This window comes from Rhinatrema bivittatum, chromosome 6, assembly GCF_901001135.1.
Source record: "Rhinatrema bivittatum chromosome 6, aRhiBiv1.1, whole genome shotgun sequence".
Lineage (NCBI taxonomy): Eukaryota > Metazoa > Chordata > Amphibia > Gymnophiona > Rhinatrematidae > Rhinatrema > Rhinatrema bivittatum.
The window spans coordinates 77,261,977-77,283,323 of record NC_042620.1 but is presented as its reverse complement, the minus strand read 5'-3'; the positions used below and the strand labels follow the sequence as shown (position 1 = coordinate 77,283,323).

The following is a 21,347-nucleotide window of genomic DNA, read 5'->3' as shown; positions in this document are numbered from 1 at the left end:
GTGCTCCGTTGGGACACCGCTAAGGCGCCTTGAGAGCACCAGACCACTACGCCTGTATACCTCAGCATACCATGATGCCTTGAGTAAAGGGCGACCCGGGTGCTCGATCCATTCAAGGTCAAAGTCCCTGCTGCTTGAGGGCTTCAGTGGCACTCAAGGGCTCCCAAGAGCCCCGGTGGTCAACTGCCTCTTGGATGACCAGGGCCTGATGGCCTCCTTGGCAGTCCTACACCTCAATGGCATCGAGGATGTTGATGGTATTGGGGCAGCTCTGCACTGGGTGGCCATGGCATCAAGGCCCGCCCTTCAATGCCATCAGGGGAGGCCACTCATGCACCTCGATGGCATCTGTGGAGGCCACTCACGCACTTTGACGGGATCGAGGGCATTGATGGGACTGAGGCATCCATGGCATGGAATCCGTGGAATGGAAGAGAGCAAGGCATCCATGGAATGGACTTCTCTGCCACTATGAAGCCCAAGGTGCTCGATGACTCCGGTGCCTCAAGTCCACAATGCCTATGGCACAGAAGGCCCTTACGACATCAAGGGCGGTCACACAGCCTGATGGCATTGAGGGCACCCCGGCACCTCAATGGTGTCAAGGGTGACCAAGGCGCTCAATGTCAGTCCTGGTCCCCAATGCGGTCCTGACATTGATGCGTCAGAGCAACGGTACGCTGGTCACAGACATACACAAGCAACCGTTACTGGGCATAGCACTGAAGGTGCGGCAGCAAGCTGCTTGCCCAGGCTCATGCTCACCCTCTCTCACAAGGAGACTGTACTGCCAATACCAGCAAGCAGGAGGGGAGGCTATGTCGTCAAGGGCTCCTGCTCGTGGAGACTAGATCCTTTAAATGTGGGGAGGATGAGCTCTCCCTTCCACAGGAAGAGTGTGGTCCTTGATCTCTGCATTGTGTGAATCTCCATCGATGCTGATAGATTGGTGAAATGACATGGAACTCCTGCCTGGGTAGAATTCAGGTGAGTCCCCTGGCTTAGCGGCCTACACGGACACCCACAGACTGCATTCAGTCTGCCAGCACCTGACAAGCATACAATAACAGGAGAGGACACAGATACTTAACTGCTGGTGCAGTATTATGTATTTATTTATTTATTTTAAGGGATAGAAATAGACCCTGCCAGACTGCACAGCGACTAAGGCCTGCCATGCAGCTGGCAGACAGAGGAAAGAAGAAAAAGGAAACAAAATAAAGCTACTGTAAGGTAAAGGAAAGAAAAACAGCTGCAGCTCTAGAAAAAAATCACTTACAAAAACTATGAAGAGAGAGCAAAGCTGAACCCTGAGACACACAGCTCCCGCGACCATACAGCTCCGTGGAAAAAAAAAGAGACCGAGGGACTCTGCCTAGAGGGCAGGGTGATGACTGCAGCTGCACATGCTCAGTAGGGCATGTTTGAAAGTTCTAGAATGTTTGAGATCAAAGTTCCGTGCTGAGCTCCATCCAACGATGTAACCCATGTGTGAGGACGACCATCCTGCTTGTCCTCGGAGAACTCCCCTTAACCTTCCACAATGTGAGGTTCCCCATACACCCCCAACCAGGGGCAGGAGTAATCCCCAGTTGCTCCTGCCTCAACCAGAGCTGTTTCTCATAATGGTGCTAGGCAACCCAAGGCCAGAACCATTTTGAAATGTTGCCACATAACAAAATGGCGCTGGCCTGGCCTCTTTGCCAGCCAGTGCCACTTTGTTATACAGCAAAATTACGGGCAGGAGCAACAAAGGATTGCTCCTGCCCCTGGAAGGAGGGTAGGGGAGGACCCCAGCATTGCAGTAACTTAATGGGGAGTCCAGGGGAGCATAAGGGATGTAGGGGTCAGGAAAAAGCCCAGAGGATGGAGTTTTTAAAAATGACAGCATGAAACAAAAAACACGATGACATTTTTTTAGTTTTTCTTTAATTATAAACATCAGCACATTCCTACTATTAACAAAAATGCCACATCAGTCCTTGGTTGCCCACTTATTTTTCCCGGTGATTAAATACCAGGTACGTGGGCAGAGACTGAGCGAAATGTGAGATTTTTGTCATTACAGAACAGAGTCACACAAGAGAAGATGACATTTAATACTGTCATAATGCTTCCCCCAGGGACTAAGAGCAATTTCTAAATTAATCTTGTCCCACATAATAAAATTAATTTCATTTTACAGTTTTATCAAATTCTAAATCCAGTCCTTAGATCACATGATGAAAGTTTCTCAGAAAGAAAAACTTAATAAATCTGTCAAATTGGACCTTTCCTTTCCTAGTCACTTTAATATGGGGCTCATAAGGTGTGAAAGAGGGGTAGTAGAAGGCTCAGTACAGGGTAAGAAACAGAAGAAAATACCTAGAGGCCAGGGAGGGAACAAGTGACAAGGAAGGAGCTGGGGCTGGTGAGGAGATAAGAGGAATAGAAAGACAGATGAGGATGGGGAGAGAGTGAGTACAGATGGTGAAAATGGGGGACTAGGGAATGGGTGAAATATATCAGGGGAATAGGAGGCTGGGGAAGGTGTGAGAGAGTGGAGAAGAAGTGAGAGTGGGAGATAGAAAGCTAGTAGATAGATGAAAAAGGGCAACAAGAGGACTAGAGGGTTAAAGAGGGGACGAAGAGGGATGAAATTTAGCTAGGAGTGGACAGAGGCAGGGAAGAGAGAAATGGAGAAAAAAGATGAAAAGGAAGGATCAATGAGACAGATGTACGAAATATAGGGAAAAAGACAGGAGGAGAGAGAAGAAATGGAAAATGGAAAGGAGGTCCTGTAAAAGAACTTAGGAGAAAACCAAAAAGAGAGACCAGGATCAAATAAACTGCCCACACAAAGGGAGAAAAGAAGAAATTTTGTTTTCCATTTTTAGAGTGAGGAATGTGTCAAATTGGGAAATATGTGGAAATACATTTCTATTTCTCTTTCTCCAGTGTTGCACTGCTTATAGAGTCTGGCTTCTTGGCGTTCCCATTTCAGTTTTAGTCTGCATGTTTGTTTCTAATTTGTGGTGCATCTGTTCTGCTTGTGCAACCGTAGTAAGGGATTATGCTAGCTGATAAGGTCTGTGTGAGGATCTATAGCAAGTCAGGCTTGTTCCCATTTTCCAACAGGAGGTATATTGGTGTTCTAGGTCTGTGTAGTAATATTTGTCATTCTGCCCTTTTTTATACGTAAGGTTGCTGCTATGCGAGTCCTGGGCATTAGTGCTGTTATGGTATGACAGTCTGCCTCAAAGGTTCTGAGTGTGTGTTTAGCAGTCTTTTGTGGTGTTTACACAATGTGTATTTAAAGATGCATTAGGGACTCCCTAAATTTTTTTATGTATAATCTGTTTTATTAATTTTCAAACAAACTAGAAGTACACAAGCAGTAAGAACATAAGCACATAAGAACATGCCATACTGGGTTAGACCAAGTGTCCATCAAGCGCAGCATCCTGTTTCCAACAGTGGTCAATCCAGGCTATAAGTACCTGGCAAGTAACCAAAAACTATCCCATGCTTCTGATGCTAGTAATAGAAGTGGCTATTTTCTAAGTCAACTTGATTAATAGCAGCTAATGGACTTCTCCTCCAAGAACGTATCCAAACCTTTATTAAACCCAGCTACACTAACTGCGCTAACCACATCCCCTGGCAACAAATTCCAGAGTTTAATTGTGCGTTGAGTGAAAAAGAATTTTCTCCGATTAGTCTTAAATGTGCTACTTGCTAACTTCATGGAATGCCCCCTAGTCCTTCTATTATCCGAAAGAGTAAATAACCGATTCACATTTACCCGTTCTAGACCTCTCATGATTTTAAACACCACTATCATATTCCCCCCTCAGCTGTCTCTTCTCCAAGCTGAACAGTCCTAACCTCTTCAGCCTTTCCTCATAGGGAAGCTGTTCCATCCCCTTTATCATTTTGGTAGCCCTTCTCTGTACCTTCTCCATCGCAATTATATCTTTTTTGTAATACAATTTTTATTGAGTGATCCTCAGACACAATATGAAACTTTGCCGATAACAGACAAGCAAACATAATACAGCAAACAATATTGATGACACAAATCACAGAACCATGAGGAAACACTATATCTTTTTTTGAGATGCAGCGACCAGGATTGTGCACAGTATTCAAGGTGCAGTCTCACCATAGAGTGATTTAGAGGCATTATGACATTTTCCGTTTTATTTACCATTCCCTTTCTAATAATTCCCAACATACTGTTTGCTTTTTTGACTGCCGCAGCACACTGAACCGACGATTTCATTGTATTATCCACCATGACGCCTAAATCTCTTTCCTGGGTGGTAGCTCCTAATATGGAACCCAACATTGTGTAATTATAGCATGGGTTATTTTTCCCTATATGCATCACCTTGTACTTATCCACATTAAATTTCATCTGCCATTTGGATGCCCAATTTTCCAGTCTCACAAGGTCATCCTGCAATTTATCACAATCCGCTTGTGATTTTAACTACTCTGAATAATTTTGTATAATCTGCAAATTTGATTACCTCACTCGTCATATTCCTTTCCAGATCATTTATAAATATATTGAAAAGCACAGGTCCCAGTACAGATCCTTGAGGCACTCCACTGCTCACCCCCCTCCACTGAGAAAATCGACCATTTAATCCTACTCTCTGTTTCCTGTCTTTTAGCCAGTTTGTAATCCATGAAAGGAAATCGCCTCCTATCCCATGACTTTTTACTTTTCCTAGAAGCTTCTCATGAGGAAGTTTGTCAAATGCCTTCTGAAAATCCAAATATACATCTACACGTTCATATTATTTCAAAGAATACGAAGTCAAGATCTTACTTAAACCCCAAACCTACAGCCCTCCCCAACCCCTCCTCCCTCCCCTTGCTGAGAAGGCTGATCTTAAGCAGCAGAATAATAAGAATAGTGGTTGCTAAAATAATAATAATAATAAGAAGAAGAATATGCAGAGTTCAGTAGTCAAAGTCATTCAAAATTCGGCTTGTTTGCTGGAGTGAAGTTCTATGCCTAATAAAACAATGATATTATTGTTATGGGTTATGGAAGGGACATCAGCTTGTCTCCAAACTCGAAAGACAGCTGTTGCTGTTAAAACAAAAATGTTATTGAGCTATAGTTTGTGTTTCAGGTTGCCCGAGAAGTATCCTTGGAATATCCCAAATAGCGCTATGACAGGAGAAAAAGGGATCGTAAGGTCCAATATCCGAGCAGCAAAGTGAAAAACCTTTTTCCAAAAAGACTGTGTTGAACTGTAGCTTCAAAGTGAGTGAATTAAATTTGCCACTTCCACTTGGCATTTAGGACAAAGATCGGAATCTACAATCTTAGCTAGGTACGCTTGGCATTGAGACATATACATCCGATAGAACACTTTATATCGAGTTTCTCTCATCAGAACATTGCAAGTAATCTTGGGAATGGCCGAGAACGCAGCAATGAAAGTTGAAAGTGAAAATTGAAGCCGTAATTCATGATGCCATTTAGATCAGGGTGCATCCAGCGACTCAAGTTTTATATTGAGTTTCCAGGATTTTATAAAAGGATACAGAGTGGCGTTGAAGATTCTCCTAATCAAATCATTCCATAAGAAACTGCCATTTTGGGTCTATGAAATCCTGGGCCTGTAGGGTTTGAAGAAAGTGTTGCACTTGATAATAATATGAAAAATCCTGGGAAAACAAATGATACCTAGCGCATAAATCAGAGAATGACAGAACAGATCCATTAGTATGAAACATTTGAGACAAATACACCAACCCCTGCAATTCCCACTTTTGAAAATATGATGACCTCCATGCCTGGGAGAAAATTTCCATTAACCTGGATAAGCATGAAAGGAGAAAGTCTAGAGGATAAGGAGGCTTTTGATGAAGTCCAGCAAAGAGGAGAAAGAAGTAACATAGATCGTACATGGCGAGCCACAGTGGAATGTATAGCCTGACGTACAAACCTCAAAGAGAAAGGAAAAACTAACTGTGCCTCTAAAATGATGTCAGAGTAAAAGGTGATACTCAGGAGCCAGTCTCCTATATGCCTTAGCTTTATGGCATGATTATAGATCCGTAAGTTAGGCAACCCCAATCCTCCCTTAGAGATAGGCTTCATTAACACACTGGGAGATAATCTAGGTTTCTTGCCCCTCCAAAGAAAGCGATTAAGTACCCCATGAAACCTTCTGAGTTAGAATCATGAACAGATAAAGGGAGAACTCCCATTACATCAAGCCAACGTGGAAGTATAGCCATTTTTACTAGATGTACACGTCCTGTAAGCGACAGGGGAAAATGCATCCAAGAAAGGACCGAAGTCTCAGTCTTGTCCTGTAAATTGGAAGTATTTATAGAATAAAGGTCAGAAATGTCCTTAGGCAGCCCAACTCCCAAATATTTAAGTCAAGTCTCCAGCCGTTTCAAAGGAAAATTGTCCCCCCTCACTCTGCCATACTCCAAGAGCCAATTGCCATTGCCTCTGATTTATCCAAATTTAATTTGAAAACAGCTAAAGGGCCATATTCTCCAATGACACAGAGAACATTACACAAAGAACTGATAGAGTCAGTAACGTGTATTAGCAAGTTATCGACAAATGCTGCCACTTTAAAAGAAGTGTTCCCACATACTATCCTACGTATATTAGCAGAAGAGTTCAGAATTCTCAAAACAGGGTCTAGGGAAAGAACAAAAAGTAGTGGGGACAGTGGGCACCCTGACGAGTACCTCTAGACAAAATAAAATCCCTGGCGAATTCCCCATTAACCAAAATCGCTGTCCGGGGTTTTGTGTAAAGTGTGACTAGAAAGGAAATAAATTGGCCTTGAAACCCAAATCCCTTAAGAGCCTCAAATAGAAACTGCCAATTCACCCTATTAAAGGCCTTTTCGGAATCAAAACTAACCAATAGGGAATTCAATTGCTTTCTAAGAGAAAATCTCAGGAAGCCAGGACCTGAGCACATTTACAACCACCTGACTGCCTTTAACAAACCCCACCTGGACATGTGATGTTAATTTGGGCAAAACAGAGGACAAGCGATCTGCTATGACCTTAGCCAATACTATAATAATCACAATTTAAAAGCAAAATAGGGTGATAAGAGCCAGGCAACGAGTTCGCCAGGATGTCAAATAATTGACCCATAATCTGAAAAAACTGGTAGACTATGTGATCAAAATAGCAAACTAATAGAGAAAATCACATATGATTTAGAACCATGGGCTCTCGAGACATGAGTAAAGCTCTCCTCTGTAGGATGGAAGAACCTCCAAATGTCTACTAGGTCCAGGCTCTGACATAGATAGGTGAGATCATGAGCCTTATCCCCTTGAGAGGAGGGTTTTGGTGGCTGCCTATCCATAGTTGCATCAAATACAACATTAAAATCCCAGGAGAATTACACCTGATAATCAGTCTCTTCTTTTTTTTTTTAATCCTAGTCAGATACTTATTACTATATAAAAGGTGATGATCAAAAGGGGGGGAGGGAAGGAGTGGGAAAAATCTTTAAAAGTTTGATCAATACTTTGTATATTTTATTACGATAATGCTTGTATACAGGATTGTATATGTTCTGTTATTGGTTTGGCCTTAATAAACTTTAAATGGAAGAAAAAAAAATAAAATCCTAGTAGAATCAGCAAGTGGGAATATGAAAAGAGGATATTGAGAACAGAATTAAAAAATATCTCTGAATAGGTACTGAGAGCATAAATATTCCCCAAAAGAATCAACTTGCCATAAAGCTCAATGATCCAAAAAAAGTATCGGCCCTCAGAGTCAACCATGGATTTCTGTACAGTAAAAGAAAGATTTATGAAGGAGAATGGCCACCCCCGCTTTCTGCGAGGTAGAAGAGGCAGAGTAAACATTTCCACCCACAGGTTTTGTAACTTGAGATGCTCAGGGTCAGAAAGCTTGGGCTCCTGTCACAAGGCAATATCCACATGTCGTCTGTGCATCACCTGCAATATCTTATAGCATTTGGTAACACAATCAATCCCACAAACATTCCAAGTACAACAGCGAAGGCCTACAATAGAAGGGCATTCAACAGAAAGCAATATTGTAAAAGGCTCCAATAGTTATCGTATGGGTGGAAGGTCTCCCAGCTTAGACCCTCCCCATGGACAAAATACACCATGTAAGTGAGATAAATAGGTCTAGAAAACAAAAACAGCAATAGCCATGTGAAAGACACTAGATATAAACTTCCAACAAAAATGAAATAAAAAACAAGTATAAAAACCATTTTTTGTGATAATAAAGAGACAGCCCTCTCAGCAAACACCCCAATAAAAAACCCCAACAGGAATATAACATGGGTGAAGGAGATTAAAAGTGACCATATACCCCCATCTTGTATCCAAAAGAGAAAACATTCTCTACAAAAACTGGATCGTCTGTGCCGTGAAGATCCCTCCACCAATTATAGACATTGTAAAGAAAGTAGAATAGGAAGCTATTTCCCTAAATTCTCATGATGTCACCATAAAGCAGTTAAAAGAAACACATATAAAAAACATAGGAAAGAAAAAACAAAACTTTCAAGCCCGCAGCTGACTTCAGCCAGAGTTCAAGCTATTTAAAAAGGTCTTGGCTTCCTCTGCAGAGGAAAAGAAATGATTCTTCCCATTATGTAGAATTTTTAACTTGGCAGGAAAAAGCAGTGTTGATTGAATGCGTTGCTGTGCCAGTTGATTGCAGACAGGAGCAAAAACCTTCCTACGCAAGGCCACTAATGCCGAGTAGTCCTGAAAGAGGAGTATTTTCCCTCCTTCAAATAACAGGTCTCTTTGTCGCTGATAAGCCTGCAGAATATCGACCTTATGGGCAAAATTGAGAATCTTGAAGATAACTGGCTGCAGCTTGGGAGAGGTAGTATCCCCAGTAGGAATAGGCCCAAGCCAGTGGGCCTGATCAATCCGCAGGGCACCATGTTTGGTGTCCAAATTTAGAGCTTGTGTCAGCCACTATTCTAAGCATTCATCTAAAATCTGCTCAGGGACAGATTCTGGTACTCCAAAGGCCCAGAGATTATTCCTATGGTTTTCAAGATCATCAACCTTATCTTGCAAAATTGCACAGTTCTCCTTCAGCTGCTTGACTTCTTGCGACATGGCGGCCGACGCATCCTCTACATTGGACAAACGTTGCTCCACCATTTGCAGCTGTTGCTGTATGGCGGTCAGCTGGGCACTCACTCCGGTAAGTTGGCCAGAAAGATTAGTAAATCTGCCTTCCAGAGCCGCAATGACCGCCGCAGCAATATCGGAGTCTTGTGGATCCTGGCCATCAGACCCCAAATTAGTGTCTGGCAGATCAACCATTTTGATGTTGGCCCTTTTTGCCTTCCTGGCATATTTCGTCGCCATTCTTGATTGCAGAGCATCCAGAGATAGCACAGTAGACACAGCAGGCTAAAAGGAGGACGTGAAAAAAGTGTCCCAATTAAATGAAGTAGCTTACTAAAAAATCGAATTAGAGAAGAGGACCCTCGAAAAGAACAAAAGCACATCTGCTCACTCTCACAGCATCATGTGACAGCCCCCCCCCCCCCCATGTTTAAAACATTTTTGTTTTTATCTTATATGATGTGTCTGTATTGTTCATTTTGAATTTGTATGTTTTGCTGTACATCACTTAGGTCTTTTGGTGTTAAGCGATTAATACATTTTTATAAAATGTAAATGTAAAATATTTGCTTGGTAGCACAGGGAGTTTGCTTTATTGTCAGTGAAATCTAGAAACTAATAGGTTTAATTTAATCAAAACTCCTATAATTCAGTAGAAGAGAAAAAGGCATGACATCATGGCTTACCGTACATACTCCTTTTTCAACATACAGACTTACAGCTCATGTGCTTGGGATAATGCTCGCACTTGTGTCTTCTTACAAATCAAGGTCTGACAACTTGTGGCACGTAAGAGCATTTTTATTGGCACGCGGCAGCATAGCCGTGGCGGCGCAATGACAACATGCCCGCAAGTTTCCCAACCTCCGCGAGCTGAAAAAGCAGATGCCACTGCATGGAAGAGGCTGGGTACTCTCAAAATAAAATTATAATTGGTGACCATGGTCCTTCAAGCAAAAGCATTGCTGGCAGTAGGACAGCTCCCTACCTTCCCTTCCGGTTTCCTTAACTCATCCATCACTATCTTAATATAGGAGAAGGAGAACAGGGCTTTACAGCTGCTCAGGTGCCTCCTCCTTCCTACCCTGCCAGGGCCTGACTGACGAACTTAGAACCATGTGGTTCAAAGCACACCTATAATGATTGTGAGCCCTTATGCTATGGCAAGATTGATGCAGCCTAGTAAGCATACCTAGCAGGCCCCTGCTGACAGCAGGCAAACACGTCCTGTCTGGGACAAGCTGGAGCTTCACCGAAACCAGACCCTTTCCCCACAGGTTGAGCCCTTGGTTTCCAGGGGCCGGCAAAACGTAGGTGGGTCCTGAAGGTGAACCAAGAGAGAGTCCAGGGATGGACCAAGAGTCAGGGCAGGCAGCAGGAGGAGTATTGTCAGGATTCAAGGCAAGGTCAGATCCAAGTGGCAAGCAAGGGAATAGTCAAAGTCTGAAGCATAGGTCAGAACTGGAGAATCAGGCCAAGACGGACAAGACAGGACAAGACGGACAAGGCAAGACAAAATAAGACTCTCAGGACAAAGACAAGGCCAAAAGACAGAGAGAGGCAACAGAGACAGGGCAAGGATAGGAACGGGGCAAAGTGAGGATGGATGAGGGAAGACAGAAACAGGGCACGGCTTGGATGAGGCTGAGGCAACATGTTTTGCTGACAGGGCAGGGGACCAGTTGCTGAGGTGCTGGGAAACAGGGCTGCTGGGTTTAAGTTGGGAGTGCCAAAGTGATTTCCCACCATGGGCCTTTACAATGTGTGCATTTGTGCGCATATGCACATCTTATGCTGGTACGAGTAAGAGGAGAAGCAGCGTCCTGGTGGTGTCCCTGCCATGCAGTACTCTATGCCTGCATCCAGGGCCTTGACAATGCGCAGGATAAGTGTGGCCGGTCGCAGGGTCTGCTGCAGCCAACTTAACATTACAGTACACTCGCCCAAGACCCTCCCCAAACCTCTTGTCTTCAGCTTCTGGGGGGGGGGGGGGGGGGGGACGTCAATGGAATACTTTTACTATCTATGGAACTGTGAGGTTTGGCATCAGTTCCAGAGGAGGTTCTGAGAATTCTTATATTTTGGAAGAACATAAAAGAACATCCGCAGGTTGATCCTCTTCTGCAGGAGAGGATCCTTCGGAGACAGGAAAGCATGGCTCATGGGTCCCTGGGTCATCGAATTGAATGAGGACAGCCCCTGCCTCAATGGCAGTGGCATCTACCTCCAAAATGAAGGACTTCGAGGAATTTGGGCAGTCAGCAGAGCTGTGATGCAACAGAGTAGACTGTTACTTATAGCATAGGTCAATAAGTGATATATACCGGAGCGGCAAAGCCGGAAGATGGTCCGGGCTACCAAACCAGAAGCAGAATCTGAGCAGCACAATGCGCTTGGCAGGAGGGGCCTCCAATAGGTGATCTGCAATGCAGAACAGCTAATAGAAAGTTGGTGGAGTCTGAGCCAGGGCAATCTGAGAATGAGAACGTTGGCTGCCTTGGGGAGTACATAGAACTCAATGCTTTCCTTTTGTGATCCAATCTACATGGTGATGGGTAAGGTAACCATGGTCAAGTGGCCAGACAAAAGCTCTCCATACACTGAAGAAATGGTACGAGCTGTGGTCAAGGTGGTAGTGGAGCAGCCATACTGACATACTAATGACTCCTGCATGAAATTGCCCCCCACTCCAGAATCAAGTAATGCCTCAAAGATGAGGTACACAGGTATCACCAGCTGTGGAGAGGAGGCAGGATGTCTCAGGACTGACTTCTTGACTAAGCCCCTGTTCAGAGGTTTGCAAGCCTTCTTGTAGCAGTAGCTAGAGAAATGCCCCTATGCATCGTAGAAGATACAGAGTTTACGCTGTCTTCACCTTCATTTCTCTTCCTCTGAGAGCTGAGATCTAGCCAACTGCATGGGTTCTTCAGAGGTGGTAAGCATCATAGGGTCTGAGGTGGCCTTCAGAATATGCTTGAAGTCAGTAGCCAAACAAATAGGTCAGTGGGATGTCTTCTCCTGGGTTTGTTCCTGGAACCTTACATCCACTCATATAGCTAGGGCAATGAGTACTTCTAGAGAGGGTGGAAGATATTGGCCTGCCAGCTTGACTTTTATTCTGCCAGCCAGCCCTTGCCAGAAGATGGCCATTTGACTGTCTTCACCACAGGTGAGCTTGGAGGCCAGAGTGGGAAATTCTACAGCATAGTCACCTATGGTGTGGGTGCCTTGGCGAATATGTGGATGAGACACAACCAGGCTGATCAAAAATCAGGCAAAACTGTCATAAAAAGTTGTCAAAACTCCCAAAGGGGAGATCTTCTCTTTCCCACAAGGTAGAGGCCCAAGCAAGGGCAGGGTCATCCAATAACGAGAGTATGAATGTCACCTTGACTCGATATGATGGGAAGCGAGCCACTTAAAGTTCAAAGTGCATCTTACATACATTGAGTAATCCCTGGCAACTTTTGGGGTCACCACCGTACCTGGGAAGTGGCAGAAGATGCAGCATGGCTTCTGAGTGCCAAGTGGGCACAGGTGAAGTATTCCCTGGAGCTGGAGCTGGTAGCTGGGCCTGCACAGCATCCAATTGTTAAGCAAGACCCTGAAGTAGTCCGGTTATGTGGTTAAGCTGCTGGTGGGTTTGCTGGCCAGGGAATTCAACTTGTCCTGTTGTTGCTGCACCTGAAGTGCCAATCTGGCAATGGCCTGGGCTGGAGACGTGTCCACTGAGCTCATGGCCTCAGCAGTCTGTAATGAATGTGAGCCCTTTTGCTGTGGCAAGGTTGATACAGCCTAGTAGCATACCTACTAGGCCCCTGCCGACAGTAGGCAAACATGCTTTGGTCTGGGACAAGCTGGAGCTTTGCCTAAACCAGCCCTGTTTCTCATAGGTTGAACCCTTGGATTCCAGGGGTCGGCAGTGAAGTGGATGCAGATGGTGAACTAAGAGAGTCAGGGCAGACAACAGGTAGGGTGTAGTCAGATTCGCGAAAGATCAGGTCTAGGCGGCAAGCAAGGTAATAGTCAAAGTCCAAAGTATGGGTCAGAACTAGGCCAAGGCAGACAAGATACAGAGGCACAAGACAAGACAATACAAGACTTCAAGAACAAGAACAAGGCAGGCAGACAGGGAGAGGCAACACAGACAGGGCAAAGAAAGTAACTGGGCAAGGCTTGGGCAGGCTGGACAAGGTTAGACTTGGACAAGGCTGAGGCAACACGTTCTGGCAGGGGACACCAGAAAATAGGGCCACTGGATTTAAGTAGAGAGCCCATAGTGACATCATCTGGGAACGCCAAAGTGGTTTCCTACCACAGGGCCTTAAAGTGTGCATGGTTGTGCATGTGTGAGCGCACCTAAAGTTGGTACGGAGAAGAGAGGGATCAGCGTCCTGGTAGTGTCCCTGCCACATGGCACTCTAGAACTGCGTCTGGGGCCTCGAAAGTGCACATAGCAAGTGTGGTCAGTCACAGGGTCTGCCTGCGGCCGGCCAAACATAAGAGCAACAATGGTACCCTGCAGGATGAAGCACCTAAGCAGCTGCAAGGCCTGGTTCTGCTCCTCCTGTTTTAGGATATGGTGGGTGAGTGAATGAATCAGGGATCGTCGGAGAGGGGGAGCAAATAAACAAGAATGCTCCGGGGACGGAGTTAATGAACTGGGGGTCACAGGGGGTGGGGGGAAGGAGTGAATGGATCGGGGATCACTGGAAGGACAAGGAGTTAAAGAACTTGGGGGAAGGGAGAAGTGCATGTGGGCATTGCCATGGGGGTATCCTTGGCATCTCTATTAATCTCAAGGCCACTTCCCCCACAAGTGAGCAACATGCTCCTTGCCTGAGTCGTCCAGTGCCTGCTGTTTCACGCATGTGTGTGAATACATATGAAGGAGAGAATGTGTGCATGATTGCATGTGATAGAGAGCGTGCATGTATGATGGCATGTGGGGGAGAGCACACATGGGTCATTGCATGTGGGGAAAGTGAGAAAGTGCATGTGTGATTGCATGTGAGGAGAGAGAGAGCGAGTATGTGTGTGTGTGTGTGATTGCATGTGAGGGAGAGTGAGCACGTGGGTGTTTGTGTGTGATTTCATGTGGGATTGAGAGAGTGTGAGTGTGTGTGTGATTGCATGCGAGGGAAGAGAGCATGTGTGATTGCATGTGGGGGAAAGTGTGTGCACGTGTGTCATTGCATATGGGTGAGAGTGAGTGTGTGACTGTATGTGGAAGAGAGAGAGCGCATGTGTAATTTCAAGTGAGAGAGAGAGAGAGAGAGAGACTGCATGTGTGTATATATGGGATTACATGTGGAAGAGAGCACGTGTGTGTGTTGGAGAATGTGCATATGTGAGAGAGAGGAAAAGGTTTGAGTGCACCCTCTCCCACCCTCAGAGTGACTGGAAATCAAAAGTTACCAGGTATGGAGAGCAGTTTTGTTTTGTTAAAAATCATATTGGTCAATGTTCAGAACCTAGCTGGTTATCTAAGTTACCTGGATAGATATATTTGACTAACTTTAGATGGGATATTCAGCAGCACGACTATGCTGCTGAATATCCCCACAGTAAGTGCTACTTAGATGGATAAGTCTTTTCCACACATGCTGTCTCTCATAAGTTATCCGTCTGTTGCGTTCGTGCCTGCTCTATGCCCTCGCTCCACCCTCTCTACCTCTGTGGAGACTCCCTCCGGGTCTGATGGACGGCTTGCTGCCGCGGCGTCTCCTTGCCGCTTCTCCCCAGCGTCCCCGGACTGGCTCGACGCTGCAGATCCGCCATGTATCTGATGACGTAGGGCGCGCACGCGCTCCAAAGTATGTACCAGCAAGGGCGTGAACCTCAGGGGCGTCCCCCTGTATTGACGTCATCCGCTTCCAACATAAAAGGTCTTCACTTACGCTTATGATTTGAGTTAGCAAGGACTACGAATCGAACTCGGTCAAGGAATACGAATTCGTCCAAGCTACTCTGCCTCCTCGCACTTACCAGAGGTACCCGCTCCTTGGGGGCCTCGCTCTCTCTTCTCTATTTCAGACTGCAGATAGGAACCGGTACTCGCTCCTCAAGGGCCCATGTTCCTGAATACTCTGAAGATTCTTTACTGTCTGGAAGCTATTGCAGATACAGACATTCGTGAGTTACTACCGCTCTCTCAGAGCTTTCCCTGGAACCAGGTACTCACTCCTCGAGAGCCTAACTCCTTCCAGCTACTGAGCCTCTTAAGAATCTATGTGAGTGTGTCATCTTCTGCTGGCCATGTATTCAGCATACCTGCCTACTCACTATCTATAGTCTCTCTACAGCTCAGTAACCCTGGGATCGCAGTTCCAGTATCTGAGGGACTTCAGCCCTGCCGGGCATATTAGCTTACTACTGCCACCTCTGGTGGTTCTACTAACCTGTCTAATAAAGAACTGTCTGTGTCTGTCTCCATACCCAAGCCTAGCCAGTGGTCCCTCTCAGGATATCCTCCTGGGGGCACTGTCATCTGCCATCGGCCCAAGGATTCACCTATTTACATTAGAGTGCTCACTCCTCCCACTTCAGGAGCTGAGCACAACAGACTGCTAACTCTCATCTGCTTGCTCTTCTCATCAGCATAGCAGATCCTAACAGATTGCTAACTCCTCCCCTCTGGCGGAGCATATTATAACAGATTGCTAACTGCTCCCCTCTGGAGGAGCAGATCCTAACAGATTGCTAGCTCCTCCCCTCTGGAGGAGCAGATCCTAACAGATTGCTAACTCCTCCCCTCTGCGGAGCATAGTATAACAGATTGCTAACTCCTCCCCTCAGGAGGAGCAGATCATAAAGATTGCTAGCTCCTCCCCTCTGGAGGAGCAGATCCTAACACCGTCTAAGGCTGAATATCACTACTTAGCTGGATAACTTATCTGAATAAGTAGCACCACCCCGATCTGACCATTGCCTGTCCACAACTTATCTGGCTAACCAGATAGCCAGATAAGTGACCTATCCGGCTATCTAGTGGAGGCTGAATATAACTGAATATTCAGCAGCTGCTAGAAAGCTGGATAAGTTCTATTTATTTATTTAACATTTTTATATACCGAAATTCATGTAGACAATTACACATCACTTCGGTTTACAGTATAACATAAACTAGCATGTAAGAATGCTTTTACATATAACAGGTATACTATAACTTGGAGCCAAGTAACAGGGTCAAAGAACAATAAAATTATAGGCTTTTAACGAGGGGCCTTCGAATTGGCTGACTAAATATCTGAATGGGATTTGGATAAATTAAGGGTAAAAGGTAAAAATGGAGTCTAATTAGATTAGACATCTGTCAGGTTAGAGTGCTAGCCTGAATTCTAGACTATTGGTGTGAAAGTCATGACCTAGGAGGATCCTCTGTATGGAAGAAAAGCTTGGTCGAACAGCCACGTTTTCAGTCTCTTTTTGAAGGTAGTATGGCATTGTTCTAGCCGGAGTTCTGGTGGAAGAGAGTTCCATTGCGTAGGGCCCGATGTGGATAGAGCTCTACTTATAGATAGATAAGTTCTACTTATCTGGCTATCTGGCATCTGAATATTGACCTCTATAAATGTTAATTATTGGGGGTTATTTGATGTGTCTGCTGTTCTGAAAAAGTTTATTGGTGTTTGCAAAATAAAAAAAAAAAAATTGTGTATGAGTTTTCAATTGTTGAATGCTATTCTATTCTTCAGCTGTTTAGAAATATTTATTATTTTTATTGGTATAAGCTTTACTATTATGATTGATGTTTTATATTTCTTAATTTTGTTGTTTGATGTTTTATGAGACATGGTGATGTTTCAATTAATGCACTGCATACAGTTTGGCTTGTTGCAGTTTCCATGTCATTTTTTTGTCTGCGTGTTTCTATTTATAATTTTTATAGTCATTTTATTTCTGTATTTGCTGAGATTCTACATGTGTGACTGAAGTGAGATATTCTGCTAGCTAGCGTGTACTTTCTGTGTGGGATCTATAATAGACTGGTCTGTTCCGTTTTCCTAATAGGGCGTATAATGGTGTGGAGAGGGGAGGGAGGGAGTTATGTTTTTCCTCATGTAAAAATAAAATTGTAAAAAGGAGCAGAGAAAAACATATCTGTTTCAATCACATTTTTACATATCACTTGAATATTTTAACTAAAAATGTCAAAATTAATATTCAAGAGTTGTATGAAAGGAGAAGGTGGATCAGGGTGCTGGCCGGCTCATGGCGCTTGAGGACCAGCGTTATCTACGCCTGATTTACATCTTGGCACACCACTTCAAAAAGGTTGCCTACCCCTGTTATAGATTATAAATGACAGTGTTATGTTTTAAGTTAAAAAAAAACCAAACAAAAAACATTGAGCCTCCAAGCTCGTGTTGTGTACGGGGTGAGGGCACACTTTTTTTTTTTTTTTTTTTAACTTGGCCATAGGTGCCAAATTGCCTGGCTATGACTCTGTTTTATGCCACAAGGATAGCAGTAACTATGGAAGTAAAAAGTTCTTTTATCAAAATGCAGGCATAATCACTTGAAATACTCACGTTTCAGCAACACATCTTGGCAATATACCATGTTTAATCACTGTGCTCCAATCCTTCCTCGACTAAGACATTTCATTCATGAATCAGAGAGGGATATTGTAAAATCAAGTCCTGGCACATTACAGATGACTCAGCAATGTGCCAAAAAGTCTCACTACATTCACATTTCGTTATCCAATTTACCTTATCTATTCAGAATGTCATTAATTCAACGCAATAGACGGGGTTAAGATCAGGATGACGTTAGAAGGGAAATGTAATATGCAAAAAAATTGTGAACAGGTGAAAGCAAAGAATGGCAAATATGTTTTGTAGTTACTACTTTTCATAATAGGCCAATCACGTTTTATTTGTTTTTTTAATCAAGCTGAGAAAACAATTGTTTTTGTTATTCTGAAAGAAAGTGAAGGTATTGCTTTACCCTAAACTGTAACAGGAATATGTGTGTGGTTTTAAATCTCAACAGCAGAGTAAGAGTTTTAAATTATGTTTCCTTATTTTGATTGTTTATTGATTAATTGTTGTTGTTCATTGCTTTGACCAGATTTTCTGTTGTGCGGTATAGAAAAGCTGAGAAATAAATACATTGTTTTATGAATAGCAGCAAAGTACTGTGAGAAACTTCCCTCTCTCAGAATGCCTATTTTCCTTTCATTAGAATCTGTTGAAGTTTTGATTTTCATTTATGTACATTTTAGGGCAACACAGCAGCCTGGGTTAGCCAGCAGTACCGTGAGGCCACAGAAAAATGACAAGCGGCCGCAGGGAGAAGCATCTTCTTATCTGTACTGACCAGGCATCTGTTGCATAGTCTGAATGGGGCTCTGAGGCAGCGTACCTCCTCAGCACCTGTGCTCAATGCACTACGCCGCTATTCAAAAGGAATAATGCAATACAGCTGCGGTGGGAAACAGCAAATCAGGGCTAACATTACACTGCAATAAGTTTCTGCAAAGAACAAAATTCTCAGTAAGGTCTCTTCATTGTGTATTTAGCGCTACAACCAGATCCCTACTGTAGCTTGTGTAGTCACCAGAGGATAGGGAAACAAGTAAGGTTTCCTTTCCAAAGCACCCTGCTAAAGTTAATTTGAACATGTTTTATTATGAAAAACATTCTTCCCTTCAACAGATTCAGACGCTAGAAGGGACCAACACCTTCCCAAACACATTGATGCTTCACAGCAATTACCAGAGTCATTTTGGACCCTACATGAGGGTAAATAAAGATGAATCCTCTCCATTCCAAAACCAGCTATCCAGGTCGCACAAAATTTCACATAAAGCATAAGCAGTCCCACCACTGTCACACTCAAAAATAAGCAGCACTTACCATAAAATCTATATTATTATCCTCATTTCTGAAATGTTCCATCAGTTTTTCAAAACGCTGCTTCTCGCCACAAACCTGACAGGCAAATAAAAAATAAGAAAAACACTGTTACATCAATACTGTCCAAACACACAGCATAAAATACTCTGAAACTGTTCTAAAACTAGAGATTTGTATGTAAAATGTCTCCCTCACTGCACACACGGCTGTACAGCTCTCAGAACTTTCCCTTTTATTCTTTTTGATTTAAGAGAAGGGGCCAGCCTGGTATCTCAGTGGCAGTGCATGGAGTAGACCTGGGTTCACAGCTCCTGTGGCGAGGGAGACTCAAGTCATTGTGCAACAGAGACACCCAGTGGCCAGACTTAGGATGCACGAATACCAGGTTCTGGAAGACCATCACTGTAATGACTGGGCTACACTGGGGCGGGGGAAGGGACAGAAAGGAGAAACCCTCCTTGGGAAAGTTGCATATAAAGGCTCCTTGCACCATATCCCAGTAGAGACCAGTTCCAACTGAGCTGGTAGCTCAAAGGAAGAGAGAGGGGGGAAACTGCCAGGCCAGATAAAGGAGTTGTAATAATAAAATAATAAAGAGAAAGACAGAGAGACTTATTAAGGTCATGGCTGCATATCCTGGAGTTTTCAGTCCTGGAGCAATGCCTGAATAAGAGGCTCAAAGTGATCCACAAATCCTTTTTAATAAGAGCTGCTCCTGTCTATTTGTACTGGGTTTAAGTTTTATGAATTTCGGTTTCAGCAGAAGGCAGTGCCTAACAGATCTGAAATCAAACTTTCAACAGTGATGGAAAGCTTTATGAGTCTGGCAGAGAGGGCTTATATGTAGAACTAAACTTGTTAATTTTGCTTCCAAATCTGTGACGCTAACATCATCCTGATTTGTTTCATGAGAGATCCTCCACCTCGTGTGCATGCAGGGACTTTTTAAACCAGCACAAATATCAAACGACATTTTAACATCTCAAAATTTACCCAATCTGCACTAGTGCGCACAGCTTAAATCTAGCCGGCTAAAACCACAACTTTCTAGATTTAAAGGCAGCTAACTCTGTGCAGGATACCCTCATAACACAGCCTGCTGGCCATGAAATTTCAGCGCTGGCTGGCTAGTTTTTCCCATTCCCCGCTATGCCATCTCTAATGCCCAGAATTTGGAGGTAAAACCAGGGGTCTGTATTTAGCCACACAGCAGAGGTGAATTTTCCAAAGGGGCCGATCTGTAGCTAGCCAGCTAGAGATCACTTAAATATCCGCCCCCTATGAACAGCTGTAAATGACAAAGGATTGCGGGAAAGCAAAAACTTGCTCAGACAGCCTTAGACATTTGCTGAAAGCAAAGAAATTACATGAAGAACTGATATCTAAAACAGGAGATTGGAAAGGGCAGTTTTCAAAAGGGATCTATTTATTTATTTCAAAAGTTTGTAGCCTGCAGATCTACAAATCTCAGTAGGTAACAATACAACATTCACAATAAGCAGTAACAAAACATGTAATAAAAATTAACTGTTAGAATGGAGTCCTTTGAGTTTTGCATTCAAACAAAAGGGTTCCTGAAACATGATTCATGAATTCATTACATACATTAAAGCAGAATGCTACATACAAAGAAATTCTGCAGTTCTTTATTTTATTGAAAGGACTTGTTACTCATTCCCCTACCAGAGTACAGGATTACAAAGCAGTTAACCATCTAGATGCCTTGGGGTCACTGGCAGATTTCAGATTTCAGCTTTTGCAGTCCCTAGGCACTGTTGGAGCCATGCTGTGCACCCCTGCCCCAGTCTTCCAACTTCTGCCCCTGCAGACCTCCAAACCTAGGGCAGACTTCCAATTTCCCTCTACACCAGATCTCTGAATATGGACTATGAAGGCAGATAAGCAGCATAAGGCTTACTGAGTCTGCCACCTCTGCTTCCCTTTTGCAAATGAATCCAAACTTCCCCCTCCCCCCTTTCCCATGGACCTCCTATTCCCCTCCCCCAACTGACTGCCGATTCTATTACCACTTCCCTCCAGCCTAGACCTGCAATCCATTCCCTCCCCACTTCCCAGACTTCAGAGCTCTAGCTCTGGCAATGTTGCTCTCACCAGACAAAGTGTGCAAGGCCAGGGTCAGCGCGACGCCAGCATTCCCCCCACCTCGGGCGTCCGTGTTGGGGGCAGACTCTGTGAGCGGCAGGCTGTGGTTCTGCCCGACTCGGTCCCTGCTGAAGCCGGCTTGTAAGAACAGCACCGCCAGAGCTGGAGCTCTGGAGTCCGGGAGATGCACGGGACTGGACGTCCGTAGGGTGGCAGGAACTTCCTGCCCAAGTCACAGGTTTAGTTGGCT

At 44.2% G+C, this 21,347-nt stretch overlaps 1 protein-coding gene across 4 annotated transcripts in view; it reads right to left on the bottom strand.

The window, feature by feature from the left end:
- Window positions 1-21,347, bottom strand: part of FMNL2 (formin like 2) — a 425,422-nt gene that overhangs the window by 75,469 nt on the left and 328,606 nt on the right. For all 4 annotated transcript variants that reach the window (XM_029605500.1, XM_029605502.1, XM_029605499.1 and 1 more), the window contains exon 10: window positions 18,995-19,069. In XM_029605500.1, the coding sequence (XP_029461360.1) occupies window positions 18,995-19,069 (75 nt within the window). The remainder of the gene's footprint in view (window positions 1-18,994; window positions 19,070-21,347) is intronic.